The 16,014-nt window shown below is 50.8% G+C and overlaps 1 protein-coding gene across 1 annotated transcript in view; it reads left to right on the top strand.

The window, feature by feature from the left end:
- The window catches only part of LOC118679013 (E3 ubiquitin-protein ligase RNF213-like), a 99,940-nt gene that overhangs the window by 38,219 nt on the left and 45,707 nt on the right, over positions 1-16,014 (top strand). The window contains 11 exon segments of the mRNA XM_036355243.1: positions 1,952-2,132; positions 3,272-3,445; positions 4,422-4,571; positions 7,423-8,018; positions 8,792-8,957; positions 9,960-10,177; positions 11,159-11,299; positions 11,476-11,640; positions 12,483-13,662; positions 14,539-14,732; positions 15,149-15,304. Coding sequence (XP_036211136.1) covers positions 1,952-2,132; positions 3,272-3,445; positions 4,422-4,571; positions 7,423-8,018; positions 8,792-8,957; positions 9,960-10,177; positions 11,159-11,299; positions 11,476-11,640; positions 12,483-13,662; positions 14,539-14,732; positions 15,149-15,304 — 3,321 coding nt within the window.

Genomic DNA, 16,014 nt, shown 5'->3' with positions numbered 1-16,014 from the left:
CCGAAGTGGCGCAGCTGTGACGTGCGGTCAATCACAGCCACTCACGTGGGACCGAGTCCGGTGGTGTCCCCAGCCACTAGCGAAGGTCCCTGTGAAGTCCCCGCTCCTGGTGTGCATTGCCTCCAACACTGCACCTGTGCAGTGAGAGATGCCAAAGGTTGACAAAACGTTTATGGATAAGTGTCTGTTCCTATCCATTCACTTGGGAATTTTTTTCCTGCAAAGTAGGGAGATATTCTTCCCTACAACGCCTCTCAGGCACAGCCTCCTTCTTTGTATGAATGTGGGTGTGGGTGTGTGTGTGTGTAGGTGTGTGTGCATGTAGGCCTGTGTGCATGCATGTGTGCTCTTTAGCGCTTTCTGTAAGATCATGTCATCTGTGAACAGAGAGAGTTTTTCTTCCTCCTTCCTGATCTGGGTGCCTTTTATGCCTGTTTCTGCCTGACCACCATGAGCAGAGCTCCCAGCACCAAGTTGAGTAGAAGTGGAGAGAGGGGCCACCCTTGTCTTGCTTCTCTCTCCACTGAGCGTGGAGTTAGCTGGGGGTTCCATAGATGATAGGTGCCCTTTACCAGGTGAGGAGTGCCTTCTGTTTCTAGTTCAGTATTTTTATCATGAAAGGGTGCTGGATTCTGTCAAATACTTTTCTTAGTCTATTGAGATGATCAGGTAATTTTTTTCTATTGATTCGATGTATTACATTCAATTGTTTTTTTAGGTTCAACCAACCTTTCATCCCTGGGATAAATCCCTCCTGGTCTCAGTATTTAATCCTTTTTATATGTTGTTGGATACAGCTTTCTTTTATCCTTTTATTTATTTACGTAGTTAATCCTCACCTGGGAATATTTTTTCCATTGATTTTTAGAGGGAATGGAAGGGAGGGAGGAGGAGAAGGAGGAAGAGGGGAGAGAGAGAGAGAGAGAGAGAGAGAGAGAGAGAGAGAGAGAGAGAGAGAGAAAGGAAAGAGACATCGATGTGAGAAAGATACATTGATTGGTTGCCTCTCGAATGCACCTCAACTGGGGCTGGGGTTGGAACCTACAGCCAGGTATGTGCCCTTGACTGGGACTCAAACACAAGACCCTTTGTTGCCCAGGCTGACACTTTTGGTAAAAATTTTAAACTTAAAGAAGGAAAACATTTTGTGTCTTGGGGAAGCAGAGAAGAGTCCTACAATATACTAGTATGTGCTGTACGCAGGCAGCCTTACAAAAGACAGTTTAGGAATACAAAGTATTTGATGGACTGATGACTTACTGATGCTATGTTTGCTGTTTTTCATGACATGAAAGTGCAGGAAAAATGCAGACACTGGTGGTGAGCCAGAGGGAGGGGTGTGATGTGTGGGGCGTGTCTGTGAGTCCACACTGCCACGTTTCTAGGGGGTTGCTGCTCAAGGAGACAATTCACAGCGAAGCAAAATGCCCTAATAAAAGTGAAGTATTATACTCTTTTGTGGGTTTTTTTGAAGCTTTGTAAAACTAGTCACAAAAGATTTCTGAAATTGGGTAATTTACTTCTGTTACTTAACACATTTCGTCTGCTCAGGAGCTTTCTCGTGTTTCGCGCGCCGTCTGTTAAGGACAGCTCATGTGTGTTCTTGTTTTTCACGCCCATGGAAAAAGAAGCGAATCTAGATACTTATGTAAATTTTGTTTGGTCCCTCTTCATAGAGGAAAATGTTTTACGCAGTACCATACGTTAAAAAAATACTAGGAACTTTAATTGTTTAATTGTTTTTGTGAATAAAAATGTTATCATTATTGAAAAACAACACCTAAAGTGCATTATGATGATTTAGATAACATGCAGTTTGCCCAAAAACGTGCAGTCCCTGGCGTATGTCTTAGAGGTTTCTATGCGGTATGCAATGTGCTAAAAACAAAACAAAAATATAACCCCAAAAGACGCCTTCCTGAATTCCCTTCTCTGTTCTCATTTTCTTTAGTCACAGGCCAGCATTCTGGAGGGACTCTCTCAGAGCAACCTTCAGAGATTCGGGATCCTCGCGTCCGCTGTGGTCACCAAGTCCTGGCCCAGGTGCAACGGGGAGGCCGTGGACGACTTGGCTGAGGTTCTGAAATACCTACTCACGTGGCCAGATGCCAAGCATCTCTTCAAACTGTACAGTATGTTCTGGGGGGTGTCCACTCACGTCCTTCTGACCTGCAACGGGGCAGGACATTTGACCTGACACCTGATGAGGGCAGCAGATGTCTAGCAAGGAAGCCAATGGGCTAGAGGGGCCCAGCAAGGGCAGGGTGTCTTGGATGTGGATGAGAACCAATCCTAAGGCCACCATCCCTGGCACAGCTGCTGGGCACAGCTGCTGTGTCCTTGAAGCTGTCCTGAGGGTCCTCCTGAAGGTCCCCGTGTGTTTTTGTTGTTAATTTTCACCAGAGGATATTTTTTCCATTGATTTTTAGGGAGACTAGAAGGGAGGAAAGAGGGGTAGAGAGAGAGAAACATCGACATGAGGTGAAATATTGATTGGCTGTCTCCTGCACTCCCCCTACTGGGGATCAAGCCCCAAACCCAGGCGAGTGCCTTGAACTAGCAACCTTTCTGTATGTGGGACAATGCCCAACCACACCGGCCAGGGTGTGCACGTTTTTGTGTGTGTTTTTTAATCATCGACTAATAGTCCATTGTTTGGATGGATCAGTATGTCCATTCACCTACTGAAGGACATCTTGGGTGCTTCCTAGGTTTTGCAATTACTAATAAAATTGCCGTATTGATTTTTAGTGGCATAGATAAACTTGGTGTCCTCATAATACTGTACAACCCAGCTATTACTTGGAGAGAAATCTCCTGGTGGTTAAGCTAAGTATATTTTAAAATTCTGCCCTCTAAATTGATCCTGAAATTCACATTCAAAATTTTCAAGATAGCCAGGATAAGCAGAGCAGGACCTAGTTGGTGCACCTGTGTCCATGGGCCATGAAAGCGCCTCTGTGATGCCACCTTGCTGGGGTGAATTCTTCTGTCATGGGAATTCTGGAAATGGGGGGTTTGAGAGGAAAGTCTGTGTGGGTCCAGAATACTGAAGGGCGCACGGATTTTAGAAACCTGAGAAACGTGGTTATCTCAGCTGACTGTGCAGTTGGAGGAATTGTCTTCGTGATTGAGGAAGTGCGTGAGGCCTCTGCACGTGTTGCCTGGCATTGGGCCGTGCAGCAAGGAGAGCCCAGGAGGCCTCAGCTTGCAGCGGGAGCCATGCGGGAAACAGGCAGGCTCTGACTTTAAACTGTTAAAACCTGAGCAGGAACCAACGAGAAAATACTAGCGCACATCACGGAGGATGGCAAGAAGCTGATGGCCACGGCAGACTCGGTCCTCACCAAGGTGGCCGAGGCCCTCCTCAGCCGCACGGTGTTGGTGGAACAGCTGCAGCTGATCAGGAATCACATGACTCAGTTTCTTGACATCTGGGAGCTCAGTGAGTATGGCGCTGACACGGGACACCTGGCTGCTGAGGAACCTGGACGGGGAATGTCTATGCTCACAGGGTTCCTTAGAAGGGTGATCTTTGTCCTTGGTATGATGAAGGGCTCTTCTTGCCACTAAATTGACAGGACAGATTCTTTTTTTTTTCTGGAAAAAAAAGAAAAGATGGATGAATTTATTTATTATTTTTGAAACAATCACAACATTCTAAAATAATGGGAACTATATTGAAAGAACTGTTCAAAAAGCCCTACACCATTTGAGAGTAGGTTGCCCAATGAATACCCATCATTCCCAAACTTCAGTGTGTATTTCCTCTAGGTCAGAACTTCCCCCACGTGACTACAGTGTAACCACTAAAGTCAGAAAATTGCCGAAACAGGTTTGGCTCAGTGGATAGAGCGTCGGCCTGCGGACTGAAAGGTCCCAGGTTTGATTCCGGTCAAGGGCATGTACCTGGGTTGCGGGCACATCCCCAGTGGGAGATGTGCAGGAGGCAGCTGATCGATGTTTCTCTCTCATCGATGTTTCTAACTCTCTATCTCTCTCCCTTCCTCTCTGTAAAAAAATCAATAAAATATATATTTAAAAAAAAAAAAAAGTCAGAAAATTAACCTTAACAGGTGACTCCCTGGAATGTCCATACTCCATCTAGGTTTTGTCAGTTGTTTCAGTACTATTATGGAGAGCAGCCGGATTCCAGATGGAATCAGATGTTGCATTTCGTGTCACATGGTGTCTAATCCTCAAAAAAAAGAACAGAGAAGTGATGACCAAGTCTGAGTGCTCAAGGCCCATCCCATGCTGCTAAGGGCGGGCACCTGGATGGAGGGGCTGGGCTCGCAGCCCCCTCCCTCCTCCCATCCCCACATCCTGAGTGTGCATCACATTCAAAAGAAGAGGGAAGAAATGGTTCCCACAGAAAAGAATATGCTCCTTTGTTCTATTGGGTAACTTTTTTTTCCCAGAGAGAAAAAGTCTTTCACCCCAGGAGGAAATATACGATATGAAGAACGTGCTGGACTCCAGATGGAAAGAACTACAATTTCTACAGAAAGAGCAGAGCCGGGTGGACAGTCTTCTGAAGCTGTGCGAGAGGGTGAAACACTGGGTGAAAGGTGACTCGCATCAGAATTTTAATGAACCAAACTTCAGGGTCAGAGGAGAATCCAATAGAAACATGTCTCCACAGCGGTCTTTCTCTCAGCGGGCAGGTTGCTGGTAAAGCGTCCATTTTAAACAAAGTTGGACCTGTCACCTTGTCCCTCTCAATAACGCGCTTAAATTGCTCCTGGATTTTCCGGGTTTACGTGTTATCCATGGTGGACGATTAGGGCTCTTAGTTTCTCCAGTCTCTACCCTACACACACCACCTTTCCTATTCCCTTTACTCACTCTTCATTCGCTCACTGCTCAGGGCCTGAATGGTCACCACTGTGTAAATGTGCTTTGACCGCCGAGCCCCGAAGGAGACCGCGATCACCTTACCTTCACGCACAAGCTTGGTTTCCTCTAGATTGAAAATTCGTGTCTCCTCCTGTGCTTTGTTTTTGTTAGAGGCACCTCTGATGGACACTGGAGAGGTGTTCCTGGACAGGACAGCCCCTGAGCCAGTGGGAGAGGATGTCCCCAGCCTGGACCCTTGTCTTCCATATAAATGAATTTATACGAGAGACCTTGACTGTGTTATGAGACCCGATTTATTAAAGCAATTAAAGCATGCACCTTTATTGAAAAAGCAAAGCAAGTAAACGTATACATCTGGCTCATAAAGCGCAGACGGGTTCTCAGCTAATCTGAAGAGCAGGTTGGGTAGGGGTCTGAGGTGCTATATACCCTCCTACCTGTAGGTTACAGAATTCCTCTGCTGAATATTTGGTGCAGATTAATTCTCAAGGCCCTTGTTTACTTTGCTGTGGCCTTCCCAGAATTCATGAGAAGCACCTGGCAATTTTATCCTGCCACGCCTTGAGGATGCTGGCTTCTCTGCTTAGGGAGTGAAAGAAATACAACTGCCTTTTTTCCCTTTCCCCTCCCCTCCCTCTCTGCAGTCTCTCATGAGGGAGGTTTTTAACCATTTGCTATGTCCTTGGCTGGGGAAGATAGCGGCTTGTTAGTGACAAGCTGGCTGCAGATTGCCCCACTGTTTGGCCTTGTTTTAACTTTCCTGTCTCAGTTTCCCTATTCCTCCTGCCCTGGAATCCTGTAACATTTCCAGTGTTTTTTCTTTCTAATTCAATTCCATACTCTTCGTTGTAACTTCCTTGAAATATGATCAGTCTGATCTTTTCGGAGCTTCCCCTCACGGGACAGGGAGCCCTAGAGTCTTCCTGCACCGTCCTGGGTTGTTCTTTGCCTCACTCCTCATTTGGGTCTGTTTCTGGGATCCTGGACTCCCGCTCTCACTCCTGGGTTTTACTTGAACATTATCTTCCATTACATCCCTGTGAAATAGGGATGAAATAGGTGAAAAGGGTCCATTCTTGCGTCCTTGTGAGTCTGCGAATGTCTGCCCTCACACTAGGGTGGTCGTGGACTTGGTCGGAACTACAGACAGGAAGTCCTTTTCCTTCCAGATGCTGCACATGTGGCACCGTGGTCTCTGCGGCGTGGCCATTGAGAAATCGAGAGCAGTGCTAACGGCCGCTCCTTTGTGGGGACATTTTCTCTCTGGAGGCCCTTCGATCTCTTTGTCCCCAGGGCTCTGAAATGTGGGCCTCTGTATGGGTGCATCTTCTCTCCAAGCATTGGGCATAATTTGGTGGTCTTTCAATTCTTGACATCCAAGCCCTTGAGATCTGGAACATTCTCTTAAACTTTTCCTTGAGCGTTTCCTCTCTTGCCAGGATTGACATGAATTGGATACTGGGCCTCCTGGACGCCCTTTTTCTGTGCCCTCCTGTGCTTGTTCGTGGCTACAGTATCTTATCTTCCTGAGGTTATTGATATTTAGGGTTTAGGGGTTTTTCTATTTTGCATATAGTTTTTCCTTTCCTCTGAGTCCCTTTTATGTGTTGCTGTGTTTTCGTACCTACCACCCACGTGAAAGGCTCTCCCCATATGTCTGGACATTCTTGGTTTCCTTGTGAAGTAAGTGAGGAGCCTGGTAAGCGGACAGAGAACTGGCAGCAGGAAGGGCCTTGGATGTGCTGTGCCTTGGAGTCTTCTCTGTGGGGTGCTTGCATCTCCCGTCCTCACATGGGGGGTGGGGGGAGAGAGGCTGGGCATGGCTCTGGGAGTTGAGAGAGGAGTGGGCTGCAGGGCTTCCAGCGCCGGGTCGGCCCCCTTTCCCTTTGGTGCTCCCACCTGCCTTCTGCTGCCCCTGTGTCTTCTGTCCCCTCTTTCTTACTCCTGAAGTTCAGTGCCATGCGTGTCTGGAAATGCCATTATTCCCCACGGACCTGAGACCTCCAGGTCCACAACCCTCCGTGCCGCCGCGGGAATGGGACCTCCCGCTGCTACTAGACCAGTGGAGGGAGAGGAGGAGGGAAAGAAGAAGGAATGGGGTGAAAAGCAGCCTGTCCCTTCCTGGTCTCATCAGCATCCCCACAGTCCAGCTCCCTGAGCAGGAACCTGCTGGGCTCCCAGTGTCCCCATGGCAAGCTGCGGTTCCACATTCTAGTAGGCCTTGGGCCCCACTTCCCATGGGCCCATCCACTGTCACATCTTACAGGTTGTGGCTCTCTGTTCTTCCTGCCCAGGTGGTGTGTGACTTTTTACAGAACTCTCTCTGTTCTGGCATCGAAGAGGGGTGTGGGGAGCGGGTGAAGAGGGTGCCTTTCTTCACCCAGAACTTATAAGGCTTTGTTGTGAAAATTGAAGGCGGGAGGAGCGCGTGTCTGGATTCTTATTGAGAGAAAAAGTGCCAGTGAGGGCGATTCCTCGAGTTTCCTCAGGAGCAGCGAGGGGGAGGAGAGAGTCCTGTTGGACTGGTGGGCTCACGGGTGACGTCCTCTTATGGTTTTGCAGTGGACTGCAGAAAGATTGCCAAGAAACACGCAGAAGACCTGGGCAGGAAATGCCTAAATGAGGCCGTGATGGCGAGTCCATCCCCCACCTCCTTAGACATGGAGTGGGTAACGCACTACAACCTGAGCGCCCACGTTCAAGAAATGGCCACAACAATAGACTTGCTCAAGGACAGTCACATCTTCCGGACCTTCTGGGCAGAGGCCGCCCGGGCGCTCCTTCCGCCAGAGGAGGAGGAGGCACGGGGAGGGCCGCTTGTGGACATTGAAGATGTGTATGATGACCTGTACCTTCCTTGCTTCAACAAGTTCAGGAAACTGTATGAGGACCTGAAGTCGGGCGAGCTCACCTTCGGGGAAGTGCACACCATCTTCGGCGTCTTTGTGAATAAATATGACGAACTCACCTTTGACCTCAGAGTCATGTGTGCCCTGGACCCCAGCGACCCAAGCGATTGGATCCAGGAGCGAATGGGGCAGGTCAGGGAATACCACCACCTGCATCTGTCTGCCAAGGCAGCCAAGGTCATCTTGGAGGTCAAAGAGACCTTGGGCCTGACCGGGGACTTCAGTCTTCTCCACTTTGTACTAAGAATCGTAAGTTATTTGCCAGGGACCCTTGGGGTTCAGGTGGGGTCCCAGCTCAGACTCCTGGCAGCCCTGGGCTCTCTGGCTTTTAAAGCCTGGACGAGAGTTTCCTGTTTGCATTTCACTGGGTGCTGAATGTGCAGGGACCTGGTTTCCCCTCGGCTTATACATAGTGTGACTGCTCCCTGACACGAGCATCAAGGACACAGGACAGGGCTGTGTGGCCCTCTCAGATGTTGGATGTTTGTAGAGAGCCAAGGCCTGGCTCCGTGGCTGCCCCCTCCTGTCTGTGGGAGCCGCCCAAAGAGTGACTTCTGTGAACATCAGTAAGAAGGGGGTCTTTCGGTTTCTGCTCTTTGAGGACGAGAGTCTAGGAGGCAGACTGGGACCTGTACAGCAGCAGAGAAGGGTGTGAAGAGGATGAAAACTCAGCACACGATTTGGAATCACACCTGCATAGGCGTGAGCTGTAGCAGTGGGCTCTGGAGTAGGTCCCGGGTCTGGGCCCTCACTTTTCCACCTACAACGCAGGAAAATAATACATGCCAGGTGGTTCTTATGGAAGCTGCTTAGCAGAATGTCTCCAGAGACCAGGGGTGGTTATTACTGATCAGGGGAGGGGGATACAGCATCCAGTTCTGGAATGAGGGCCCCGTGTGCCCGTCCACATCGTAGCAGCCACAAACCCAGGAGATTCAGGCTGTTGGGACGGTCTGTGTTCCTGCTCAGACCCAGGGCTCCAGGTGACCAGCTTCAGCCCACAGCAGAGCCTTGTCTTACAGACCGAAGCTTCTGAGAACTCTTGCCATGAAAAACTGGGCCAGATCGACAGGCAGGTCATCAGTACCAACAAGCTGCTGCGGGACATGAACGAGGCCCGGTGCCAGTGTCTGCTGGAGCTGGCCCTGGCCAGGGAGTTCGTCCACTGGGTCCGGGAGGCTGTCAAAGGTATGGTCGTCACTGGGGCTTGCAGGAGCCTGGGTGTCCCAATGGCGCATGGGTGACTGTTCTAAGTTGATGGGCTGGGGAAAGGACAGAGGGTGCCATCTGCATTCCTTAGGATGTGTGCTCTGTGTGTTTTCTGGTGGAATTTATATCAGGAGAGTATTTCTCATGCTCTGTTGTAAAAGCTGTGTCCTTGGCTAGTGCTCCCTCACTCTGTAGGTTTGCTCTGGACAGCTGGAGGTCATTTTCTTTCTTTCTTTTAAATATTTTTATTGATTTCAGAGAGGAAGATAGAGGGAGGCAGAGAGAAATAGGAACATCAGTGATGAGAGAGAATCATTGATCAGCTGCCTCCTGTTCGCCCCACACTGGGGACCAAACCCACAACCTGGGCATGTGCCCAGGGAATCAAACCATGAACTCCTGATTCATGGATCCATGCTCAACCACTGAGCCACACCAGCTGGGCAAGGGGGATCATTTTCTTAAAAACCTTGCTCCTGCCCTGGCTGGTGCGGCTCAATAGGTTGGAGCATCATCCCGTGCACCAAAAGATTGTAGGTTCAATTCCTGGTCAGGGCACAAACATAGGTTGTGGGTTCAATCCCCTTTTAGGGCATGTATGGGAGGCAACCAATTGATGTTTCTCTCTCACATCCATGTTTCTCTCTCTTTCCCTTCCTTTCTCTGTAGAATCGATTATAAAAGCATATCCTCAGGAGAGAATTAATTTTTTTAAAGGGTGGTGACATTGCATGGATAAATGGAGTCAGGCACACAGCCTCGTGTGGTGTCTGTACCCCACTGTTAGTGAGTTCAGGCACTGGTCAGTGGTATTCCAATTAGAAGCAAGAGAAAAGGTGCTTGGAATCTTATTGAAAGCAGATCAATCCCTAAAAATACACTGGATGTCCATGTATAGCTCCTCGAAAGACTATTGTCCATGGTGTGAACCTCGTGTCCGATGGAGTGGCCCCACCCTCACCTGTCCCCTCTCGCTTCAAGGCATCAACGAGCTGAAGGTGTTTGTGGACCTGGCGTTCATCTTCGCGGGGGAGAATGACATGGACATGGACCGCGTAGCCTGCTTCCACGACGCCATCCAGGGCTACACCGCTCTGCTCTACAAGCTGGACATGAGCGCAGATTTCCATGCATTCACGGGACACCTGAAGGAGCTGTGGAAGGCTCTGGAAAATGACCCACACCTGCCCAGTAAACTGGTGAGTTTTATTCCTGGCTCATGGCTCAGTGGGACTCTGGGCCATGACTGTGCACATCATCACACATCACGTGTTCAAGACCATGTTTGCAAAGGTTTTTCTTCACATATGGAAATGCTTTCTCTAGCTTGTATGTTATGAAGTAGAATATAAAACTGCATGCAAAACACATGAAAGAAAAATAGACGGAAAGGAAACATGCTCACATGTCACCAGTGTTTTCTCCAAAAATGGTAGTAGTTGTGACTTAATTCTGTATACTTTTTGGTATTTCCCACAATTGGGATTGATGGATGTTTTATCAGAAAAAAATACACATTTCCATTTAAGTCAGGGAGGGGTGGGGAACAGCTGTACCAGGGCCTCGAAATCATTTGTCTGGACCTGCCAAGGCAACCCCAGGTGGGACTCGAAATTCAATAAATCTGAGAACACCAGGCCATGGTGACTCAGTGATTGAGCATTGACCTATGAACCAGAAGATTACGGTTTGATTCCTGGTCTGGGCACATGCCTGGGTTATGGGCTTGATCCCCAGTGGGGTGTATGTGCAGGAGGCAGCTGATCAATGATTCTCTCTCATCATTGATGTTTCTCTCTCTCTCTCTCTCCCCCCTCCCTTCCTCTCTGAAATCAATAAAAATATATTTATTTTTAAAATAATAAATAAATAAATAAATCTGGGAGCTTTTTTCATAGCAATATAAACTTATATTAAGTGAATGATGATATAAATATCCAAATGGCCCTTGGCAGAAAAATGGTTCCCCGCCCCTGATTGAAGGACACCTCTTAGGTGTCCCAGGAAAGGCAACAATACGCAGAGTCTGGGCAGCGCAAGAGGAAGCCCCCCAACTCCACCCCGAGGGCTGACCTGCCCAGAGAAGGCATTTGCCCTTGAGGCGGGAGGGCCGTGCCCACAGGAAGAGAGAAAGAACAGGATGGATCGATGGATGGCTGTTTTCTCTCCTGTCCCAACAGCGAGACTCTGCCAGGGACTTGGGGTGGCTGAAGCAGGTGAAGGAGAGCCATGGCTCAGTAGAGCACTCGTCGCTGTCACTGGCCAGAGCCATCAACACCAGGGGCATCTATGTGATCCAGGTGCCCACTGAGCTCCAGCAGGTGAGCCCCCAACTCCCGGCATGCCCATTTCCCAGACACGCCCACACCCCTGGGTACACCCATTTCCAGGACACGCCCGTTCCTGGGCATGCCCATTTCCTTGACACGCTCATGCCCTGGCATGAGGTGAGGTTCTCCCTCCAGAAAATTACCCCCAAATGTGTCCTGTTCCACAGATCTCCCCAGACACTGCTCTATATCTGCTCCTCCCCGAGAGCAGTGCGGATGGCCAGGAGCAGCGCAGGTGCTCCCTGGAGGAGCTGAAGGAGCTTCTGAATAAGTTGATGCTCATGTCTGGCAAGAAAGACCACAACAGTGCCGAGGCGCAGGTGTTCTCCGAGGTGGGGTCTGCTTCTGGGCAAGCTGTGGGCGCATTAGTCAGGGCTGGGGATGCCCTTCCCAGTGGCCCCGGACAGTTTGGGTTTGATCGCTAGGAATGGCTCTGCTCTGGAACCCGTGGGTCTGCAGGGTGGCTGTCACCCAAACTCAGGGCCTGATGGGGCGTCTCAGGTGTGACAGGCCCTTCGGTTAGCGGTTCCCGCTTAATCTCCGTAGAGACCATTGTCCCTGAATCTGCTGCTCTGAGAGGAGATGACCCAGGCACAGTCCTTAGAAAGAAACTTAAATTGCCTCCCTACTATACCAATCAGCAAAAATCCAAAACTAGGTAAAGATGCAGGTGGGCAGCCTGCACCGGCATCGGAGGTGACCCACCATAGGAAGGAAGCATATTGGAACAGCCTCTCCATTTTGTTAGAAGATTTTTCTTTTAAGATCATTCGTATTTTTTAAAATATATTTTTATTGATGTCAGAGAGGAAAGGAGAGGGAACAGAGATAGAAACATCAATGATGAGAGAGAATCATGGATCAGCTGCCTCCTGCACGCCCCCCACTGGGGATTGAGGCTGCAACCAGGGCATGTTTCCTGACCGGGAATCGAACTGTGACCTCCTGGGTCATACGTCAATGCTCAACCACTGCGCTACACAGGCTGGGCCATTTGCACTGTTTTTACACGATCCCCTCAATCTTGGCAACGCCAGGCCTTCCTGAGGCAGAGGTTCTGTCACAAAGGAAGGCAGGCTCTGTTCTCAACCCCACCCTTCAGGCTCTGAGTCTGCTTCCACCTTCTCTCTGGGGTCAGCCAGTGAGACCCGCCTCCTGCTTCCCTTGGCGACAGGTGTTCTGCAACGTGCAGAGGCTCCTGCAGGCCTTCCTGAACCTGTATTCTGCTGGAAGCTTCCTGTTCCGGGCCTGGAAGGTTGAGGTGCACTGCTGCCCGGGGCTGGCCGAGCCCGTGCAGATGAACTTTGGGCTGCCACTGCTGGAGCCGCTGCGGGGGCACGCGCCCCTGGTCCCTCTGCTGGAGGCGCTGTGCAGGCAGATGGAGCACTTCTTGGACCAGTGGGAGGGGTTTTTGGCGCAGAAGCGAGCAGAGCACTTTCACCTCAACTACTACACAGCGGAGCAGCTGGTGCACCTGAGCACAGAGCTAGCCAGGCAGCCTCCCAGCGCCTGCGCTGCTGTCCTTGCCATGCTGTCCTTCGTCAAACGCCAGTGCACCCTGCAGGATGTCGTGGAGGCCTTCAGGAGCCCAGATGACGATGGCAATGGCGATGGCAGGACTGCCACACAGGAGCTGCCGACAGTGGTGGAGAGATTGCCCATCCTGCTCAGCAATGAGTCCGGCCTGGTGGACAAGCTGGGGGTCATCATGGAGCAGTTCCTGGGGTGCACACGTGCCTTCCTGCCCCACTGCCTGGACCTGGAGGCCCTGGGCCGTGGCCTGGCGCACCTGGCTGCCATGGGCGGGCCCCCGGTGATGCGGGCGCTCCCTGGAGGCCTGCAGGCTGGCCAACCCAACCTCATCGTCTGCAGCCACTCAGACGTGCTGCCGGCTGCCCTGGCCATCTACATGCAGAGCCCGGAGCAGCCGCTGCCCACCTACGACGAGGTGCTGCTGTGCACCCCAGGTACCACCTTCGAGGAGGTGGCGTTGCTGCTTCGCCGCTGCCTGAGCCCAGGCGCCCCCGGCTGCCGCGTGTACAGCCTGCTGTTCGCGGACCAGCTGAGCTACGAGGTGGCCTGCCAGGCGGAGACGCTGCTCCGGGCCCTGTGCACCCGGCCGCACCGGGAGGACTTCCAGCTCGTTCTGGTCTGCGACTGCGAGCGGGAGCACTGCTACCTGCCCTCGGCCTTCAGCCAGCACAGGGTCCCCGCCACCCCCCGGGCACCCCTCGAGGACACCCAGGCCTACCTGGCGCACCACTACCAGGTCCCAGAGGGGACCCCATCGGCCGCCGCCGCCTTCAGGGACCGGATGTGTGTGAGGATCGTGGCCTCGGCGAGAGCGGGTGTCGGTAATGACAGCAGCTGGGGGGGACAGCTCTTCCCTGGCCCACAGGGGTGGGAGGGGGCTCCAAGGAAGCCCTCCCATAAGAAGGAAAACTGAGTCAGGGAGGTGGGGCTCATCTGAAGTTGCAAATTGGAGCCAAACCAGAAGGGACACTCTTCCTGGTTCAGGTGATGCCTGGAGCCACCCACCTTCCTTCTCTGAACAGCCTTCTCCGAAGTCTCATGTTTGCTTGTTTTTTGTTTTCCATTGACTTTCTAGAGAGAGTGGAAGGGAGGGAGGGTGGGAGAGAGAGAGAGAAACAATGATGTGAGAGAGACACATCGCTTGGTTGCCTCCCACCTGTGCCCGAACTGGAGCAGGGGATCAAACCTGCAACCCAGGTACCAGTCCTTGCCTGGGAATCAAACCCATGCCCCTTTGGTGTGCAGGTCTACGCTCCAACCAATGAGCAACACCGGCAGGCTCCTGTTTTGTTTTTAAACTGCATTAGCTGCTTTGGGGTTGATGTGAGTCGTCAGCAGGAGAAGTAAAAAAAAAAAAAAAGGTGCCTCTTGTCTGACCTTTAGTCCCCAGCGCTGGTTCCAACTCAGTGACTTTATCCCATTCACCATCCTGCTTGTCCCCTCCCCTCCCCTGGCACACTCACCTTGCACTACTGGTCCCGAAAGGGTGTGTGTGTGTGTGTGTGTGTGTGTGTGTGTGTGTGTGTGTGTGTGCAGGTAACAGTGAGGAAACTGGAGAGCTCTTTAATCCTGGATTACACTGCATCAGTTTTGAATTGTGCATGAAGAGAAGTGACTTGTACTAAATCTTTCTGGATTCTCTTATTCTTGGTCCACAGCCCAGGAACCTGACTTCTATATTTTAATGTTTGTTACAGGAAAGTCTCTCTACGTGAAGAGATTGCATGAAACTCTGAAAATGAAGTTTACTGGGGAAAACGTGCCTCTCAAAATTATTCGACTGATTGACCCTCAGGTAGATGAGAACCAGGTCCTGGGCTCCCTGCTGCCTTTCCTGGGCGCCAAGTACCAGGCGAGCCCCGTGATATTCCACCTGGACGTGACCTCCTCGGTGAGTGCCTGGGATTCCAGTCAGTGGCCATGTCCAGAAAGACACGGTGGCTCCTAGGTCCTGTCCTGCCTCCTTCCAAGCATAATAAACTTCATTATCACCTGGCCAGTGTTGCTCAGGGGTTGAGTGTCGACCCATGAACCAGGAGGTCACGGTTCAATTCTAGGTCAGGGCACATGCCTGGGTTGTAGGTGTGATCCCCAGTGGGGGGCGTGCAGGAGGCAGCCAATCCATGATTCTCTCTCATCATTGACGTGTGTATCCCTCTTCCTTCCTCTCTTTGCAAGGAAAAAAAAAAAGAATTTCTTTATCATGTGTTGATATTCAGTCCCATCGTGTCCAAGAACAGACTAAGAAGGTCCTTGGGGGCTGGTCTTTTGCTTAAATATTGGTGGCGCGTGTGATTCTCTCTCCAGGTGCAGACTGGAATCTGGGCGTTTCTCTTCAAGCTCCTGGTGCTACAGCACTTAATGGACTCAAACGGGAAAATGTGGCTTCGGAGCCCGTGCCACTTATACGTCATCGAAATCCTGGAAGGGCAACCGGCGCTGCCTAAGAGGTCTTCAAAGTTGGTGCGCACCCGGGGCCCTGTCCCATCAGGGTGGGTGGGCTCCTTCCTAAATATTCGATCCCCACCCCCCCACCACCACTTGTGCCTTAGCCAGGCAGCAGAGTGCTGGGTTAATCAAGAAAAATCCATCCTTAGACTTACTTTTTTCAATGCATGGAATAAAAATAGTTTTATTAATTAGCAGCATCTTCAATTTGTTTGGACTCATGGTTAATGCTATGCCTCTGATGCACTAAACTCGCCCACTTGGCAGCACCACCTTTCCTGATGCAGCTGAGATGGGAAGGAGGCATTTGTCACATAAATTCCTTTCTTTTAAATTTTTTATATTCTCACCCAAGGATACATTTTTGTTGATCTGACAGAGAGAGAAACATTGATGTGAGAGAGAAAAATGGATTGCTTGCCTCCCATATGCACCCCAACTGAGGCTCAAACCTGCAACATGGCTATTGCCCTGACCAGGAATCCAACGTGCAACCTTTTGGCGCACAGGACGTCATTCCAACCGACTGAGCCACAGCAGCGAGGCTGTCACATAAATTTCTTAACAAAAGGGAGCTTTATGCTCACACACTCACACATAATGGAAAGATTTGGTTTTGGGAGCTCAGGTGAAAGCACCTCCCGCTGGGACCGCAGCTCTGACAGTGCTGAGTGTGTAGGCGACAGCCACCTGTGCTGAGGGGAGTCTGCAGACATTGCTTCATG

This window comes from Myotis myotis, unplaced genomic scaffold (genome assembly GCF_014108235.1).
Source record: "Myotis myotis isolate mMyoMyo1 unplaced genomic scaffold, mMyoMyo1.p scaffold_m19_p_22, whole genome shotgun sequence".
Lineage (NCBI taxonomy): Eukaryota > Metazoa > Chordata > Mammalia > Chiroptera > Vespertilionidae > Myotis > Myotis myotis.
This window is presented reverse-complemented; position numbering and strand designations above follow the sequence as displayed.